Source organism: Dasypus novemcinctus, chromosome 13 (assembly GCF_030445035.2).
Source record: "Dasypus novemcinctus isolate mDasNov1 chromosome 13, mDasNov1.1.hap2, whole genome shotgun sequence".
Classification (NCBI taxonomy): domain Eukaryota; kingdom Metazoa; phylum Chordata; class Mammalia; order Cingulata; family Dasypodidae; genus Dasypus; species Dasypus novemcinctus.
In genome coordinates, this window is record NC_080685.1 from 32,188,985 (window position 1) to 32,204,684 (window position 15,700).

The following is a 15,700-nucleotide window of genomic DNA, read 5'->3' on the forward strand; positions in this document are numbered from 1 at the left end:
CCCCAAATCAGAGATAGTAAGTCAGCCTTTTATTCTCTTGCCCTGACCTCTCAGTCCTGCTGACCGTACCCCTCAGTGATACTCGTATGCATCCTCTACTCCACTGATTCAGGCCTCCAGCATGGCTCATCTAAACTACCCCAACAGACTAACTCATCTCCTGGAACTTCTCCAAGCTAGCTTCCATTTGGCTGCCAGAATCATCTTCCTAAAATACAAATCTGATCACATCGCCCCCTGAACCCCGCCCCCCCACTGTAAAACTCTAGACAGTACTTGCTCCAGTGCACTGAGGTTAGTTCACTGGTTTCTCTGACCCAGGTTGTTGTAAGCAACTGAAGGGCAGACAATGCCATTTCCCTAATGCCCAGCACAATGCCTGGCACATAGCAGTGCTCAATTAATATTTGAGTGGAAGGATTCCAAGTCTCATCAGGTGCCATTTGGATGTATTAAGAGTAGGGAAGGGCAGTAGTTAAAGAGCAGAGGCTTCAAACAGGAAGACCTGGCAGGTCTGAATGCCAGTCCTGCCAACTTCCAGCTATTTGGCTTGTGCAGGTTTCTTATCTTTTTGTCAGCTTCAGTTCCCTAAACTGTAAAATTAGGATAACACTTCCTGGCTTAGAGACTGAGACAATGCACATAAAGGATTTAGCAGAGTGTGGCACAGACCCACTCAATGAATGGTTGCTACTATTAATGACAGCAACCATCAGTTAGACATCAGGTTAGAAATTAATTCCAGGATTTTGATGCTAGAATCACTGAAGCTCCAAGAAGCAAAGTGACTTATTCATCATTCAGTATCAATATTGGACGGTGGAACCCAGTATCAATACAATGTAACTTGCCATTGATAAACAGCTGTTTGGTGAACTTGCTTTAGTTTAGGATGAAAGTGGTTTGTGAACTATAATACACAGGCTGTAGATGTAGGATATCTGTAAACGCACCTGGCATATTGCACACACGGTGTCTCCAAACTTGAAGTTGGTCTAATGTGCCCTTGAGCAAGTTCACAATTACAGTAATGTTTATCTTTCCTATTGTCAGCTGTAACCATGTATTAAAATACATGATCAACTGATTCCTCCTTGAAGCCTTTGCTAGATCAGTGGTTCTTAAATTAAGGGTGGAGGGACAGGCAGCAGTATCCCCTGAAATTTCAAACCAAACGCCTTCCTCCTCACTTTTGAGTCCACTATGTTAAATGAAGCTTTCGACTACCCAAGTGTGTTTGGCAGGATACAGTTCTCACACCCTTTGCCCTTTCCCATTCTCACCTGCAGCTGGAGTGTCTCTTGGCCTTAGAAAACATCATTATGCTATGAAAAGAATGATATTATTAGGAAAAGATTCTGTCATGTATATGGCCCACTCTGCAGGATCCTTGATTTAAGACAAAACAGGACTTGCTGATTTAGATTCAGGCAGCAATATAGAACAGGCTTGTCTGCCAACGGTTAGATGAAGCCAGGACCTTGAGCACAGGGAGACTGATGTTCAGGGAACTTCCAGGCACCCTTGTGAGGTGGGCTGAGCTCTTGTCAGAAAGAGCAATGAGGGGAAATAGTAAGGAGCTCTTTCCAACATTGGACAGAGATCAAGTACCTTTCAGGACATAAGGGTAGGGTGTGGGTAGAGCATAAAAGCCATTTGCTTCTTTACCATGACACACACAAAGCCAGGTTTGTTTCAGTCAACAGGTACCCGAAATATTGAACCCAAATAAGCATTTCCATCATCTTCCCAGCTTATAAGTCACCCTATAATTAAGACTTGCTTTTATGTGCATTCCCAGTTTTTGGTGTGGCTTTCCTGGATTATGCCCATTGAGAGCCGTATCAGGACACCCGGCACGTCTCTGTGAACAGTCATGGACATTACATATGCTGGGCTCAACAGGAACCAACTTGCTCCGTGCTCAACAGCTGCTGTGCAAGCGATCCTGCAGTGCACGACACAAGAGCAACACTATGTCTGGGATCTGGTTTGGCTGCAGGAAACTCCCTTCTACAGGCAGCCGTGACCATTTGATTCTGGCTCCTGGAGCCAGACCCACCATGCAAAAGGGCAGAGTCCAGGGGCATATGGAGTATGCATTCTCAACACAGTGCAGACAGTAATCCTGGACAGTGGATGAGAACGGTGACTCACCTTCCCAACGTGTGGGTGTGTTCCACTGAGGAAGAGCTGGCAGCAGCACCCAGGAGAGCGTCACCAACACCCTTCCTCCTCGCCGGTTCGTCCCTCCCGCATGCCCACTCTCTGATTCACTCCCATTGTCTGAGAGCGTTCGCATGGCTTGGGGTGTCATTTTAAGTGTGCTCCGTGATTTGTAGTAGGGACAAGGACAAGGCACAAGAGCGCATGGGTGAAATACAGACTTGGGCAATGCTTCCAGCAAACAAAGGCTCCAGTAGTACCTTAAACAAAGACCCTGGAACCCTCTTACAGACTTAGAGCTCACAAAAGACCCTGTAAAAAAGCCATTTAACTTGAGGTTTAAAATAAAACTCCACACAATTGTTTTTCCATTAAAAAAAATTTATCAAGGGACTTATTTGAGTTTTTAGAGGTTTGGTGCAGCAAGGTAAAAGAAGACTAAAAACCATTGAAACACTTTAAATTCTTTTTTAACCAAGCAGGACCTGAATTAAGCAAATCCTCTATTACTTTAGGAGAGAAACTACTTTCCTAAATTAGAAAAGTTCATTTCCAAACAATACTTTCTTTACCTCTATTGCCTTGTAACCCTAAGGAGAACTAAACCTCACCAAGAATGGGTCCTCTGGAAGTCAAAGTGGGAAGAACAGGTAACATCTAGACACAAGCTAGATGGAGAGTCCAAAGCACGGAGTCTGTAACATGTGATGTAACCATACACGATATCATCCAAACCAGGATACTTTTGAGAATGAAAGAGGCCGTTATAAATTACTTGCGGACAAAAGCATGAACTGGGACACATGGCCATATTAATGGTAAGGCAATTTGAGAAACTAAGTTTCCCAGTATGCCCTGCCCCTTGAAAGTCAAAAAGCTTGACTGGAGCAAACACCCTGGGACCTGTGGTTAGCACCATTTAAAAGGTAAACAGTATGGGACTGGGTTCTGACATGGAGGGTTCCCACTTCCATGGGACACCGAAGCAGACACAGAACATAACATCAGAGGTGAAATTTCAATGGATATTAAGTCTGGAGTAGAGCCCGTCTCTTCCCAGCAAACCTATCTCCCAAGGGTATGGAGCTGGTAGAGCTGTCCATTGGTCCCCCGCCCTGTTTCTCCTGGGTGCTGCCTCTGTCTCCCGTTACCAGCACCCCCACTGCTGCTAGTCTTTCGGGGGATTCTGGGCCAGGTGCTGTTCCCATTCGACTTCAACCAACTTATACAGCTCCATGGTAGCCTGGGCATCTTCCACAGAGGAATGTCCGCTTTTCCCAACCTGAATAAGGAAGAGAATGAAGCTACAAGAGACTGTTTCTACATGGGTGAAATCTATGATAAGTTGGAGCTAACATGAAGTTGAAGAAGGTCAGCCACCACACCATAGAGCCAAGAGTGCCTACAACTGAAAGCAGGATTGCATCCAGTATCCATGTGGAATCTAAGCCCCCTCTTGACATAGATGTGGAATGGACACAACCAAGCCAAGGTCCACAGGAAGGAGGAATACAGTAAGGATTAGAGTGGACTTAATGATATTCTATTCATGAACTACTGTAGTTAATAATCGAGAAAATGTGGTATTGGTGTGGAAAAAGCGGCCATGGTGGCTGCTGGGTGTGGGGAATGGGAGGAAGAGATGAGATGTGGAGGCGTTTTCGGGACTTGGAGTTGTCCTGGGTGGTGCTGCAGAGACAACTGCCGGACATTGTATGTCCTCCCATAGCCCACTGGATGGAATGTGGGAGAGTGTGGGCTATGGTGTGGACCATTGGCATGGGGTGCAGCGATGCCCAGAGATGTACTCACCAGATGCAATGGATGTGTCATGATGATGTGGGAGAGTGTTACTGTGGGAGGAGTGGTGGGGTAGGGGCAGTGGGGGTGAATGGGGACCTCATATTTTTTGAATGTAATATTTTTTAAAAAACGAATAAATAAAATAAAATTAAAAAAAAAAAAAAAAGACTGTTTCTTCACTTCCCTCTTGACTCTGTGTCCCCTGGCCCCTAACACACACATGCTGAATCTTTTGGAGAGTTAGTTGGCTGCAAAGATATAACTTCTGGGGCCAAATTCCTTATTCATCTAACTTCAGGAGCTCAACTCCTAGAAGTCTTTGCTACTGTCTACCTCCATTCTTTCTGTGGAAACATAAGTATGCCAGATTATTCTGTTCTGTAGTGAAAGAACATAGCAGAGCAAACTTTCTCATGTCTCCTTTTAGCTGCCTCCTCCTTGGGGATTCTGGCACTTAGCTCTGGGGGCCTGGGAAGCAGGTGGGATTTTGTAAAGGCTGGTGTTTCTCTACAGCTGACAGGGGAGCAGAAAATCTCAGAGATGGAAAGGACTTTGGGGAATCACTGAGTTCATCACAATGAAGGTATACAATACCCCCTGCCCCCCAAGCATCTAACAGCAGGAGGTCAATCTGCCTTCTTAAAAAGTACCCACCAGTGTTAATGCACAAGTAGCCTGCCCCATTGTTAGCTCTAGTTGTTAGAAAGGTCTTCTTCACACTAGAAAGACTTACTGGTTATTCTGCTTGCTCTGGAGAATTAAGAGTCGCCTTCCACCTTGAAAAACAGGCCTTCTGAATCTTCTACCTTCCCCGAACCCTTAACTGCTCTATTTATGATTATGCCCTCATCTTTCTATGTCCAAATGTGAATTATATGAGGTCCCTGCCTCCATGACGTGGTCTTCTAGACTACCACAACCACTATCTGATGTCCTCCTTAGAAGGTTAGGATCTTACGCCCACTTGGGGTGTTTTTCCTGTTCCAAAGTATCCTTTTAGCTATCATCTTGTTTAGTTCCCAGGACACTGCATTAGGGAACATGGATCATTAGCCCACAGGGACAGAGAATCCTTGCCCTGTAGCTCAAAGCTCTTCCTATCAGAGGAGTCCAGCTGGACCTCTACAACCAGAAGAATGCTGGGGTGAAAGTCTGGGAAGAGACAGCAACAAGAGCTTCTATTGTGCCCAAGCCGGGGACCTGGCAGAATTTGAGGAGAGGCTACCTGGATGTCCTGGTTCAGCAGCTTCTTGGTGAGACGCTTCAGAGACATGGTGGCGTTCTCTGGGCAGTCAGCTTTACGGTTGAGAAGGGGGATATGGGAGGTGTCGCGGGTGAGGGACTTGGGATGAAAGTACTGAAGAGCTTTGAAGTCATTGTGGATGGCATGCCCCACCACTATCTTCCCTGTGAGAATCTTCAAGATCTGAAATAGGTGTGAAGAGGAGGTGGTGAGGACTCAGATAGAGGCCCAACATGGTCCTTCTGGGTTCTTTTCACTAACTGCCCACCTGCCTCACCCTTGAAATACCCTCTTGCCCGTAAGTTTTCTTTCTCCTGAAACCCACTTCCTCTCCTCCCAGCAAGGAGGTAACCTTATTAGAGCTTCTATCACCACTGGCTCTCTACCTTCCTATTAATTTCTGCTCCAACATCAGATTAATTTGCTTTCAGTTTTAAATCACACACTTGAGATGTCCTTCTAACTACCTAGTTCAGTTCTGGTTTGCTATGTGGTCATGTAGAGGTCCTTTAACCGTTATCATTATGCTGGCCATAGACATATGGCTGGGCCCATGGAGTCAAAGTTGTGCTCCAGGGAGGTGAAACAAGGTCTAACTTATATGCAAATATGTATATATATATATGGTTCACTCTTCACCACCACCTTTACTTCTTATTAACCTCAACACACAGCCAGCATTAAAGCAGAAAGGATTTGCTGCCTCAGACCCACCCATATTCTACCCCTCTTGAGCTTTTACTGAAGGTGAGCTCCTTGTGCACACAGTGTTCTTCAACTCTTCCTTCCAACTCCTTTCTAAACACCAGATGATTCACCTCTAATGAACCTCCCAAAAACTGACCATTGTGGCAATAAAAGGAATTCATGGAACAGAGAGCTGTCTAGAGATGGCAAAGAAGACTCAACAAAAAGAAACACAGATTCCCGTGCCGCTGACAACAACAGAAGCGGACAAAGAAGACACGGCAAATAGACACAGAGAACAATGGGGGGGGGGGGGCGGAGAGAGGAGAAATAAATAAATAAATCTTAAAAAAAAAAACAGATGGCAAAGAAGAAAGTAGACTTGAAATTGCAAAGAAGTGGGCCAAGGGCGCCCTCTGGAGGTCTCCCAAGGCCAGCAGGCTCTTCTTTCTCCCAGCTCTCTCCCCATCACTTCCTCCTTTCCCGTTCATTTGTTGTGCTCCTAGCATCCAGCACCAGGCTAGAATGAGTAGGTTTCCTCAATGAATGAGATGAGAACCCAGACATAATTTGCCCTCTATCTCTTTTAGCCTCCTGTCCCAGTTAAACAAATATGCCTCAGCTTCTGTCGACTTTCTGCCCTCTTCTACCACTGCTTTCCTCAGGCTACTTCTTAATTGGAAGCCTTTTCCACCTCTCTGCTGGCAAACATAAGCTCCAACTCTCCAAGGCATTCCCAAGTTGAGCCCTTTTCCGTGGCACTCATGCCTGCTGCTCTGCCCAGTTTCATCACTGGCTGTTATTTCTCTATGCAGATTCCCAATTCCCCACATCAGGATCTCACTTGGGACCTAAAATAGGTCCAGGCTATGGAAGTCTGCTAACAGTAAGCTTCCTGATTTTCACCACTCCTTACCCTAACAGGAAGCCTTCTTTATCATCTAATATCCTCCTCCTAACCCTCCCCAATCCTTTTCAAATATACTTCTTTAGACAGCCTTCCCACAATTAATCCCATGTGATTGACTCTTTCATTTTTAGGAGGTACTGGGGATTGAACCCAGGACCTCATACATGCAAAGCACTCCCCCTCCAATCCTTTTCATACCTACCTGTGACAATATCCTTTGTTGAAAAATGACTTGGACCTCCCCCTACCCACCTTATTGCCACCAGCATGCCCCAGGTCCCTCACCTGGCTACGAGCAATCTTGAAGGGTGTAGCATTCACCATATGCTGCTTCCGGATACCACTCCATCTGGTCCTGTAGTCCACAATGCGGCAGGGAGGAAGGATGTACTCGTCATAAAGTACATCTCCATTGTAATTGACAATACTACATCGAGCCAACGAACTGACATGCCCCTTGGGTCCTGTGCCCACCATCTCACAGTCAACTGCCACCATCTTCCTTGGCATCTTCTGGGATGCTCCATTGCATTTATTCTCTGAGTGAGCTTGGGTGGAGTTCTTCTGTGCAGCAGTCTTCTGAGGGGGGTTCTTCTGGGGGCCCTTCTTCTGGGAGTGGGTTGGATGGCTCTTAACCTTTGGAAGGGCACTCTGAAACTCCCCCAGTAAATTTACTTTGGCTGCAAAAGAATCGGCCTTCTGTGAAGGGGCTGGGGTCAGCCAAGACACTGAAGCTTTCTTGTCCAGGGACTGCTCAGACTCACTGCTGGAGACAGCTTTCTTCTTTTTTAGGACGGGGGGGCCCTTCCAAGTGCCGTCTACCGTAGGAGTCTCCCCTTTCTTTGGATGTTCTGAGTGCAACCGAGACACCTTGCTAGGAGCCTGGTTCTTCTTATTCAGAAAGCCTCTCCGTTCCAAAAGCCGCCTCTTCTTGACAAAATTTCGGTGCTTGGCATTTCCCTCTAATGCCTTTTTGGGGGGAGGTTCCCCAAAATCCAGATTGAGAAGTAAGGTAGACATGAGGACAGGATATGATGGGAGAGCAGTTGAGGAGAGTGGTTTATGGATGAAAGGAGGACGTGGGTATCATTCTCTGCTGAATCCCCAAAACCAACATCTGGATGTTTGTAGTATACCCTGGAGAAGAAAGTGACCCTGATAACCGAGCCCATAAGCCTGGGAGAAGAATGAAAAAAGACAGATCTCTGTAGGACTTAAGGGAAAAATGTTAGGACATCAGAGCAACCTCCTAGATAGAAGAGGAAGGAGACTGCAAAGTGAATTATGGAAAGAGCACTGGTCTGAGTCAGGAAGCCTGGATTCTAGCGACGCCCCACAATTAGCCCCACAAAATCACATGGTCTCCCACTCTAGGTCTCAGCATCATCTGTACACTGAGAGGGTTGGGGGTGGGGTGGGGAGGGAGGGCATGGAGCTCAAACTCTCTTATGAGTCTGGAAAACCAGCAGGTGAATCTATAAAAATCCGTCCAGGGAGAGAATGTCTAAGTACGCTCGAAAGCAGACAGGAGTATGGCATTGATGACCTCTGGATTACCCGGGCATCCCCGGGCTCCACCAGTAGAGATACAAGTCCAGGCATCCCTTTCTCTCGGCTCCGGGGTGGGGGGTGGGGGGCGGAATCTCCATGGACATTGCACCCAGTCCTTCTCCCAAGAAAGGTCTTTTGATATCACCTATCAGCAAGGGGGAAACTGAGGCTCGATGAGCCACCTCGGTGAAAACGCTTTCACTTCTGCCGCGGAGACCGTTTCCCCGTCACACCTCGGCCAGGCCCAGGGCTCAAAGCACCTACCTCCTAGATGTGCTCTGCTAAGAGCGGAAGCGTCCCGAACCGGAAGCGTCCCGAACCGGAAGCGGAAATCGGCGCGCGTCGACGAGGCCCGGGACGGCAAGCGCGCGGGTTGGAACGTGCCGGAGGCCGGCGCATGCGCGCCCGCAGCGCTCCTACCTCAGGGAGCGAGGACAGGGATTCCGAGTGTGTGAGGAGCGGCAGCGGCGGCGGCGGGGGTGGGGGCGTGGGTGGGGGCGGGGGCGGGATGCGCTCCCCGGCCCCTCTAGCCCCGTGGAGGTACAACTCGAAGATGTGGGGAAGCCGCGACAAACGGGAACAGAAGCGCGCCAGGTCCCGGGCTCCACTTCCGCGAAAGGAGGGGCGTGTACGGGAAGGGGCAGGATCTGGAACCTGGCCCGCCCCTTTGTGGGCGTGGCGCCACGTCACGCCTTTGTGGCGTCAGAACAGCTTAACCCAAGAAACGTAGTGACTTGTGACGTCGAGGAGGCGTCTCACGTCTTCAACTCCAGCATGGGATGTCCGAAAGGCAGAGTCGGGGGAGAGACCGAAAACTTTTTATTCCTGTCCCGCCCGTAAAGCTGCATGCAGCCCGGGTACTGGACCTGCGTGGTAGTGATACCGCGTTTTCTCCTCTCGCTCCATCCACAGGACCCTGGGATGCCGGGCGTCTCTGCCCGGGGCCTTTCTCTCGAGGCGAGGAGACAGCTAGCTGTGAACCTCACCCGTGTCCTGGCGCTCTACCGTTCCATCCTGGACGCCTACATCATCGTGAGGCCACTGGGTGTGGGCAGGGTGCTTCCGGGGCAAGTGTTGATCGTGTGGCCGGTTAGGTGCCTACGGCAGGGAGAGAAGCCGGAGTGTTGGTCGCTGATCTCTTTTCTTCTGTGAATTTCCTTCTTTTGTGTGTACAAGGAGCATTAAAACTGGATTGGTACCCCCTCTTTTTTTTTTTTTTTTTACCATCTGACCTAACTGTTAATTGTAATACCTAGTTTGTTTTCTAACCTTCCCAAATCCAAGGTAAATAAAACGCATAGACATGTGAGCCATATTGCAACTACGTTGAACTCCCGTTCTCGGAACATGTGCGGTGTTTCTAGAGCACACATGTTTATCGAGTTTTAGATACACTACTGTTTTTGTGTTGAGGACCGTTTTGGACTTGGAATCAGACGGACTTGAACTAGAATCTTGTCTATCCTGCTGTATTTCCCTTAAACAATATTGTTTTTACTCTTCCTAGCCCTGGTTTCCTCAACCGTAATATGAATCCTATCTGAAGGATCATTGTGAAGAATAAATGAGATAATTGTGTAAATGGCACTAATAACCTAAATTATTCAAACCCACAAGTCATCTCTGATTCAGCTCTTTCCTTCACTGATGCACAGTCTAATCCTTCAAGTCCTGTTGCCTCTACCTCCAGAAAAGATACCAAATTCATCCATTCTCTCCATCTACATTGCTACCACCCTCGGCCAAACCACTTTCCTCTCTCCCCTGATCTACTATAATAGCTTTACTAGATCTCTCTCTGTTTACCTCTGACCCTCCATAATCAAATTTCCAGAACAATCAGATTGATCTCTTTAAAATGTAAACCTGAACATGATTGTTCCCATTGCTTCTTAGGTGCTTTGAATAAAATCATAATTCTTTATCTATAATGCCCTATCTGATCTGGCCCCTGCTGCCCCTTCAACCCTTTCACACTTCATTCTCTCCCACATTCACTGTGCCGCACCTATACTGGCCTGATTACTGTTCCATAAAGACTGCAAGCTTCCAGGTCTTTGCATTTACTCCTCTGCCTGGAATGCTTTCCTTCCACAGAGAGGCAGTAGAGCAGAATGGGTTAGAGCAAGTTCTTTAGAGTTGAACCGGTTTCAAACCCCAGCTCAGCTTTTTGACTTGGGCAAATTAATAGCTGTGCCTCAGTTTCCTTATCTGTAAAGTGGAAGATAACAATACCTATCTCATAGTTGTTTTGAAGATTGAATGTATGAATACATGTAAAATGTTTAGCACAGTTCTTGGCATATTAAAGTATTACATAAGTGTTTGCTATTACCTGTATTTGTTTTGTTTTTATATGCCTGATTCCTGTCATTCAAACTTGAGTTCATACGCCACCTCCTCTGACAAGTCTTCCTTTGTACACCATATCTAAAGTAGTCCTTGCCCAAATTCTGTATTACATTACTGTTTCATTAATGTGTTAAAAAAAATTTTTTTTAAATATTTTACTTATCCCCCCCTTACCTTGCCACCTGCTCTGTCTGCTCTGTGTCCTTTCACTGTGTGTTCTTTTGTGTCTGCTTGCCTTCTCTTCTCGTCTTCTCTTTAGGAGGCACTGGGAACTGATCCTTGGACCTCCGATGTGGGAGAGAGGCATTCAATCACTTGAGCCACCTCAGCTTCCTGGTTTGTTGTGTCTCTCATTGTCTTTTCCTCTGTGCCTCTTTTTTGTTGTGTCATCTTGAAGTGTCAGCTCACAGTGTGGCCCAGCTCTCTGCAGCACAGGCCAGCTCACCTTCACCTGGAGGCCCCAGGAACCGAACCTGGGACTCCCTATATGGTAGAGGGGGCCCAATTGCTTGAGTCACATCTGCTTTCCTCATTAGTGCTTTATTGTCTGTGGCATTTAATATTACCTGAAATTGTGTTTTTATTTTTTTTTAAATGTAATCTCCACAAGAGCAGGAATATTGTCTCTGGTTCACAGCTGTATCCCGAGTCTAGAACAGTGTTTTGTGCATACCAAAGCCCTAGGATTTGTGTTAACCAAATGAATGAATAAACAGACTTGGTGGCTGGCACATATAATGATAGGTTACTAAATGGTAGTGTACTATTATTGTGTGCCAGTCACTGTGGTAAGTGTTGGGGGTGCAGATGCAAAGACACCATTCCTGCCCTTAAGAAGTGCAGTTGAGTGGAGAAAACAACTCATAAATAAATGGGGAAACATTTAAATGGAGAGGTATGTCCAGAATGCAGTCTGGGCACAGAAAAAGGAGAGGTCAACCACTTGGGAGCTGAGGGAGGCTGGAGCAGACTTCAGAGAAAAGGTGATAGATGAATATGAGGTACTTGCTGGTTGCAGCCAGTTGCCCTGTGTGGCATCTGTGCTGGGAAGAGCCAGGAGACAAGGTGGGAGTTGAGAATGTTGTGACGAATTGGAATGGTAGTAGTCTGCTGTGTGCTTTTCCCCTTCTGCAGGAATTTTTCACAGACAACTTGTGGCGTACACTCCCTTGTTCATGGCAGGAAGCACTGGATGGACTGAACCCACCACAGCTGGCCACACTGCTGCTGGGGATGCCTGGGGAAGGGGAGGTGGTCAGGTATGGGCAAGAGGGGCCCTCTGCTGGGGGACTCAGGGACTTGAGCCTTGTAGCTAGCAGTTGGTCAGAGAATCGCAAGAAGGCTTTCTTGGCCCGCCGGGTTGTAAACTGGTACACTCAGGATGTGATGAGACTATTCATTGTGGGCCTGGGCCGGGCTATCTCAGGTACAGGTCGGTATGGCCCCTCACCCTGCTGGCCCTGAAGTCCACAGCCTATGCCTTGGCCTTTACCCGGACGCCTGGGTTCCAGACCCCCTCAGAATTCCTGGAGAACCCCAGCCAGAGCTCCCGACTGACCGCTCCATTCCGGAAACATGTTAGGCCCAAGAAGCAACATGAGATCCGGAGGCTGGGAGAGGTGAGGAGATGACAGGGAGCCCTGGGGCTTTTAGGCCTTTGAGATACAAAGACACATGCCCTTTACCTCACAAGCAGGACCAGAGGACCTAGAAGTTCCCTTCCTTGGCAGACAGACTATAATTTTAACTTGATGCTGCTTCCCCCCACCACTCCATCTTCTTCCTGGGTTGGTCAGTGGCTATGTCTGAATAAGTCTTATTCCTCTTTTCACCTCTCCACAACCTGCTCATCGATTCACAGCAAGGCTCTTCCTTGTTCTGTGTGTGTGTTATTAACCTGAGAGGAGTAAGGAGAGTAGCCTGGCCCTGGGGTCAGCACCCATCCTCCCCTCACCCATTTTGGTTCATCTCTTGCCTCTTCTGTGGCTCTCCCTACCCATCTTCCCCTGCCATCTTCAGTTCCTCCACCCTCATTGTGGGTGTTTTCCCTGGGAATCCAGAACCAATGACCAGGAGACCTTTGTTGCCTTCTCTTTCAGTTGGTGAAGAAGCTGAGTGACCTCACAAGCTGCACCCAGGTTGTGGATGTAGGCTCAGGCCAGGTAAGCCAGACCTCTAACAGACTGTTCTTTTGAGTTGTGGGTGACAGAACAGCTGAAAGGGAGGATATCAGGCCACAGGCTCAGGGAGGCAGGTGCTGAGAGTAGTGGAACTGGGCAGGACACAATTTAAGCCTTCCATGGGGCCTCATACCCAGGCACCCAGGCCATTGAAAGGGAGGGTGATAGTGGAATGGGCACTGAACAGGGTTGTCTCTGCCCTCTCATGACTTCAGGGCCATCTCTCCCGATTCATGTCTCTGGGACTGGGGCTTTTGGTGAAGAGCATCGAAGGGGATCAGAGACTGGTGGAGAGAGCCCAGCATCTGGATCAGGAGCTCCTGCAGGCTCTGGAGAAGGAAGAAAAGAGGAACCCGAAGGTAGGCCACTCCTTCCTGCAGTTAGGACTTACAGGAGCAGGGTCTGCTTGGCTGGAATTGGGTTCCAAGGCTAAATTCCCTCTTTCAGGTTTCTCAGTTTGAGATGAGTTGGCCCTTTTCTCTGCTACCCCTTCCCAAGGTGTCCTGATCCCCAAAGCCACCCCACATCTGAAAGGCACTTTCTAGGTTAAACTGCTTTCCACACTGATAGGCTGTGAACTGAGATCAGGAAAGTGTTGCAAAGTTAACAATAGAACCCAGAATTTATCCCAGCTCTTCATTCATGGTCTAGCTCCCTCCTGTGCTCCAGCTTCTCTGCCACATTCCTTGGGAAGAAACACAGAGGACAGATCCCCTCCTGTGGCCTGAGGTGGCATGGGGATAGCAGCCAGACTTCCCATCTGCCCTTGTCCTTTTCTGCCTCCACAGGTGGTCCAAGCTGGCTCTCAGCACCCCCCACACCATGTGGTTAGGTGGGTAGATCCCACAGCCCTGTGTGAAGAGCTCCTGCTTCCACTGGAGCCCCCACCTCAGGGTGGGGCCCGCTTGCTGCTAACAGGCCTCCATGCCTGTGGGGATCTGAGCGTTGCCTTGCTCAGGCACTTCTGCTGCTGCCGTGAGGTGGTGGCCCTGGCCTCGGTGGGCTGCTGCTACATGAAGCTGAGTCACCCTGGTGGCTATCCACTGAGCCACTGGGTGGCCGGGCTGCCTGGCTGCGAACTGCCCTACAGGCTGCGGGAGGGGGCCTGCCATGCCCTGGAGGAGTATGCTGAGCGGCTACAGAGAGCAGGCCCCGGCCTCCGAACCCACTGCTATCGCGCAGCATTGGAGACAGTGATCCGGTGTGCCCGGCCCGAGCTCCGACGGCCAGGCGTGCAGGGGATCCCCAGGGTCCACGAGCTCAAGATTGAAGAGTGAGGTTGGGGGCAGTGGGGGGTGGGGAATCACCATCTGGAGGTCTGGTTCCCCCTCCCACCCTCACTTGTTAGTATATCCCACAGAAAATCTGAAAGCACACAAAGTTCCCTGGGCAGCCTCTCCAAACAAATTTCCTTTAAGAGGGAGTTGTTCTTCTATCAAGAAGCTTTATCAAAGAAATAGTTTTTAAAATGCTAAGAATAGGCTGAAAGTAAAGTTTTGGATCCATTTGCCCTTGGACAGACCATACACAGCCAGAGAAACACCTAAATATGCATATTAGTGTAGTAAATCAAGCAAAATTGGAATAAAAGTAGGAATAGGTAAAGTCTAAGTGGGTGGTGGGGGTTCATTAAACCAAACTGAGTGCCGTCCATGGCTGCTCCCACAGATACGTGCAGCGGGGGCTGCAGCGGGTGGGGCTGGACCCCCGGCTGCCGCTGAACCTTGCTGCCCTTCGGGCCTACGAGGCCCAGGAGCACCGCGTGGTGGCCTTCTTTAGCCTGGCCCTCCTGCTGGCCCCGCTGGTGGAGACGCTGATTCTGCTGGACCGGCTGCTCTACCTTCAGGAGCAGGGTGAGAATGGCTGACCACAGGGCCCCAGGGCCCCAGGGCTGGAGGGCTGGGGCTCCTCCCATTTCCAGCCCCCACATCTGCTGGGCATGGGCTCAGCACTGTCTTGATTTTTGAGCCAATTCTTCAGAATCACCAGTGGGTTGGGGTGGGGTGGGAAACTGGTTAGAAATACAGATTCCTGCTGACTCAGCCTCTGGCCTTCCATCTCCAAGGTGCATGTTAAGCAAGATCCCAGGTACCTAGGGTGCACTGGGGACTGCCTCCTCCAAGTCAGGGCTTCAGGCACCATGTTCCTTGTAGGGAACTGGGTCTCCTTAGTCCCCCTGGAACCACCCTCCTGGGAAAAAGGGGCTGTGCCTCCAGGCTGAGTAGGAAATAGCTGAGGCAGGGCTTGGTTCATTTCTCACCTTCTTAGCAGTCCTGCCTTTCTCCCAGGCTTCCATGCGGAGCTCCTGCCCATCTTCAGCCCTGAACTCTCTCCCAGAAACCTGGTTCTGGTGGCCACCAAGATGCCCCTGGGTCAGGCCTTCTCCGTCCTAGAGACTGAAGACGCTGACACAGCCTGAGGAAGGACACATCCGGACCCTATCTGAAACCGCCTAGGTGCCACAGCGGGGGGGCAGAGTCTGCACCTCTTCACCCAAGGAACCAGCGTTCTGCATCCTCCCTGGCACCTTGCTTCCCAGCAAACCTGTTTCATATTCTTTCTCTCCCTCTGTGTGTTATGCAATATTATGTAAAATTCTATTTTTAATTTATTTAAAAACTGAAATCTTTATTTCCCTTCTATTTCTATAGTACAGAAAAGGAGAGGCACATACCCTCCCTACTGAGATCCTACTATTAGTTTTCACACCCCAGTTCCCACTGTTGTAACATCAGGACGGATGCTCCTTCCCTTCAGTCCCTGACACTGGGGTACACTGGGGTTTGGGGTGCCAGTCTACTGGGAGAC

The 15,700-nt window shown here is 48.9% G+C and overlaps 2 protein-coding genes across 4 annotated transcripts; one reads left to right on the forward strand and one right to left on the reverse strand.

The window, feature by feature from the left end:
- Positions 1–2,529: 2,529 nt before the first annotated feature.
- ISG20L2 (interferon stimulated exonuclease gene 20 like 2) lies at positions 2,530–8,723 on the reverse strand. 2 transcript variants are annotated; one of them, XM_004480589.4, is made up of 4 exons: positions 8,625–8,723; positions 7,095–7,946; positions 5,195–5,395; positions 2,530–3,448 (listed from the first exon to the last, which is right to left on the reverse strand). In XM_004480589.4, exons 2-4 carry the CDS (start codon positions 7,827–7,829, stop codon positions 3,335–3,337), a joined length of 1,050 nt encoding a protein of 349 aa, XP_004480646.1. In that variant the 5' UTR covers positions 7,830–7,946; positions 8,625–8,723; the 3' UTR covers positions 2,530–3,334. The 2 variants fall into 2 exon arrangements, with proteins under 2 accessions (XP_004480646.1, XP_004480645.1); XM_004480588.4 differs by having other exon boundaries at positions 7,095–7,985.
- Positions 8,712–15,523, forward strand: METTL25B (methyltransferase like 25B). Of its 2 annotated transcripts, XM_004480592.5 has the most exons (9): positions 8,712–8,811; positions 9,273–9,392; positions 11,847–11,971; positions 12,139–12,331; positions 12,812–12,874; positions 13,108–13,251; positions 13,681–14,165; positions 14,561–14,745; positions 15,181–15,523. In XM_004480592.5, the coding sequence occupies exons 1-9, from the start codon at positions 8,758–8,760 to the stop codon at positions 15,309–15,311; spliced, it is 1,500 nt and encodes a 499-aa protein (XP_004480649.2). In that variant the 5' UTR covers positions 8,712–8,757; the 3' UTR covers positions 15,312–15,523. The 2 variants fall into 2 exon arrangements, with proteins under 2 accessions (XP_004480649.2, XP_012375942.1); XM_012520488.4 differs by lacking the exon at positions 8,712–8,811 and having other exon boundaries at positions 9,140–9,392; positions 12,179–12,331.
- Positions 15,524–15,700: the final 177 nt, after the last annotated feature.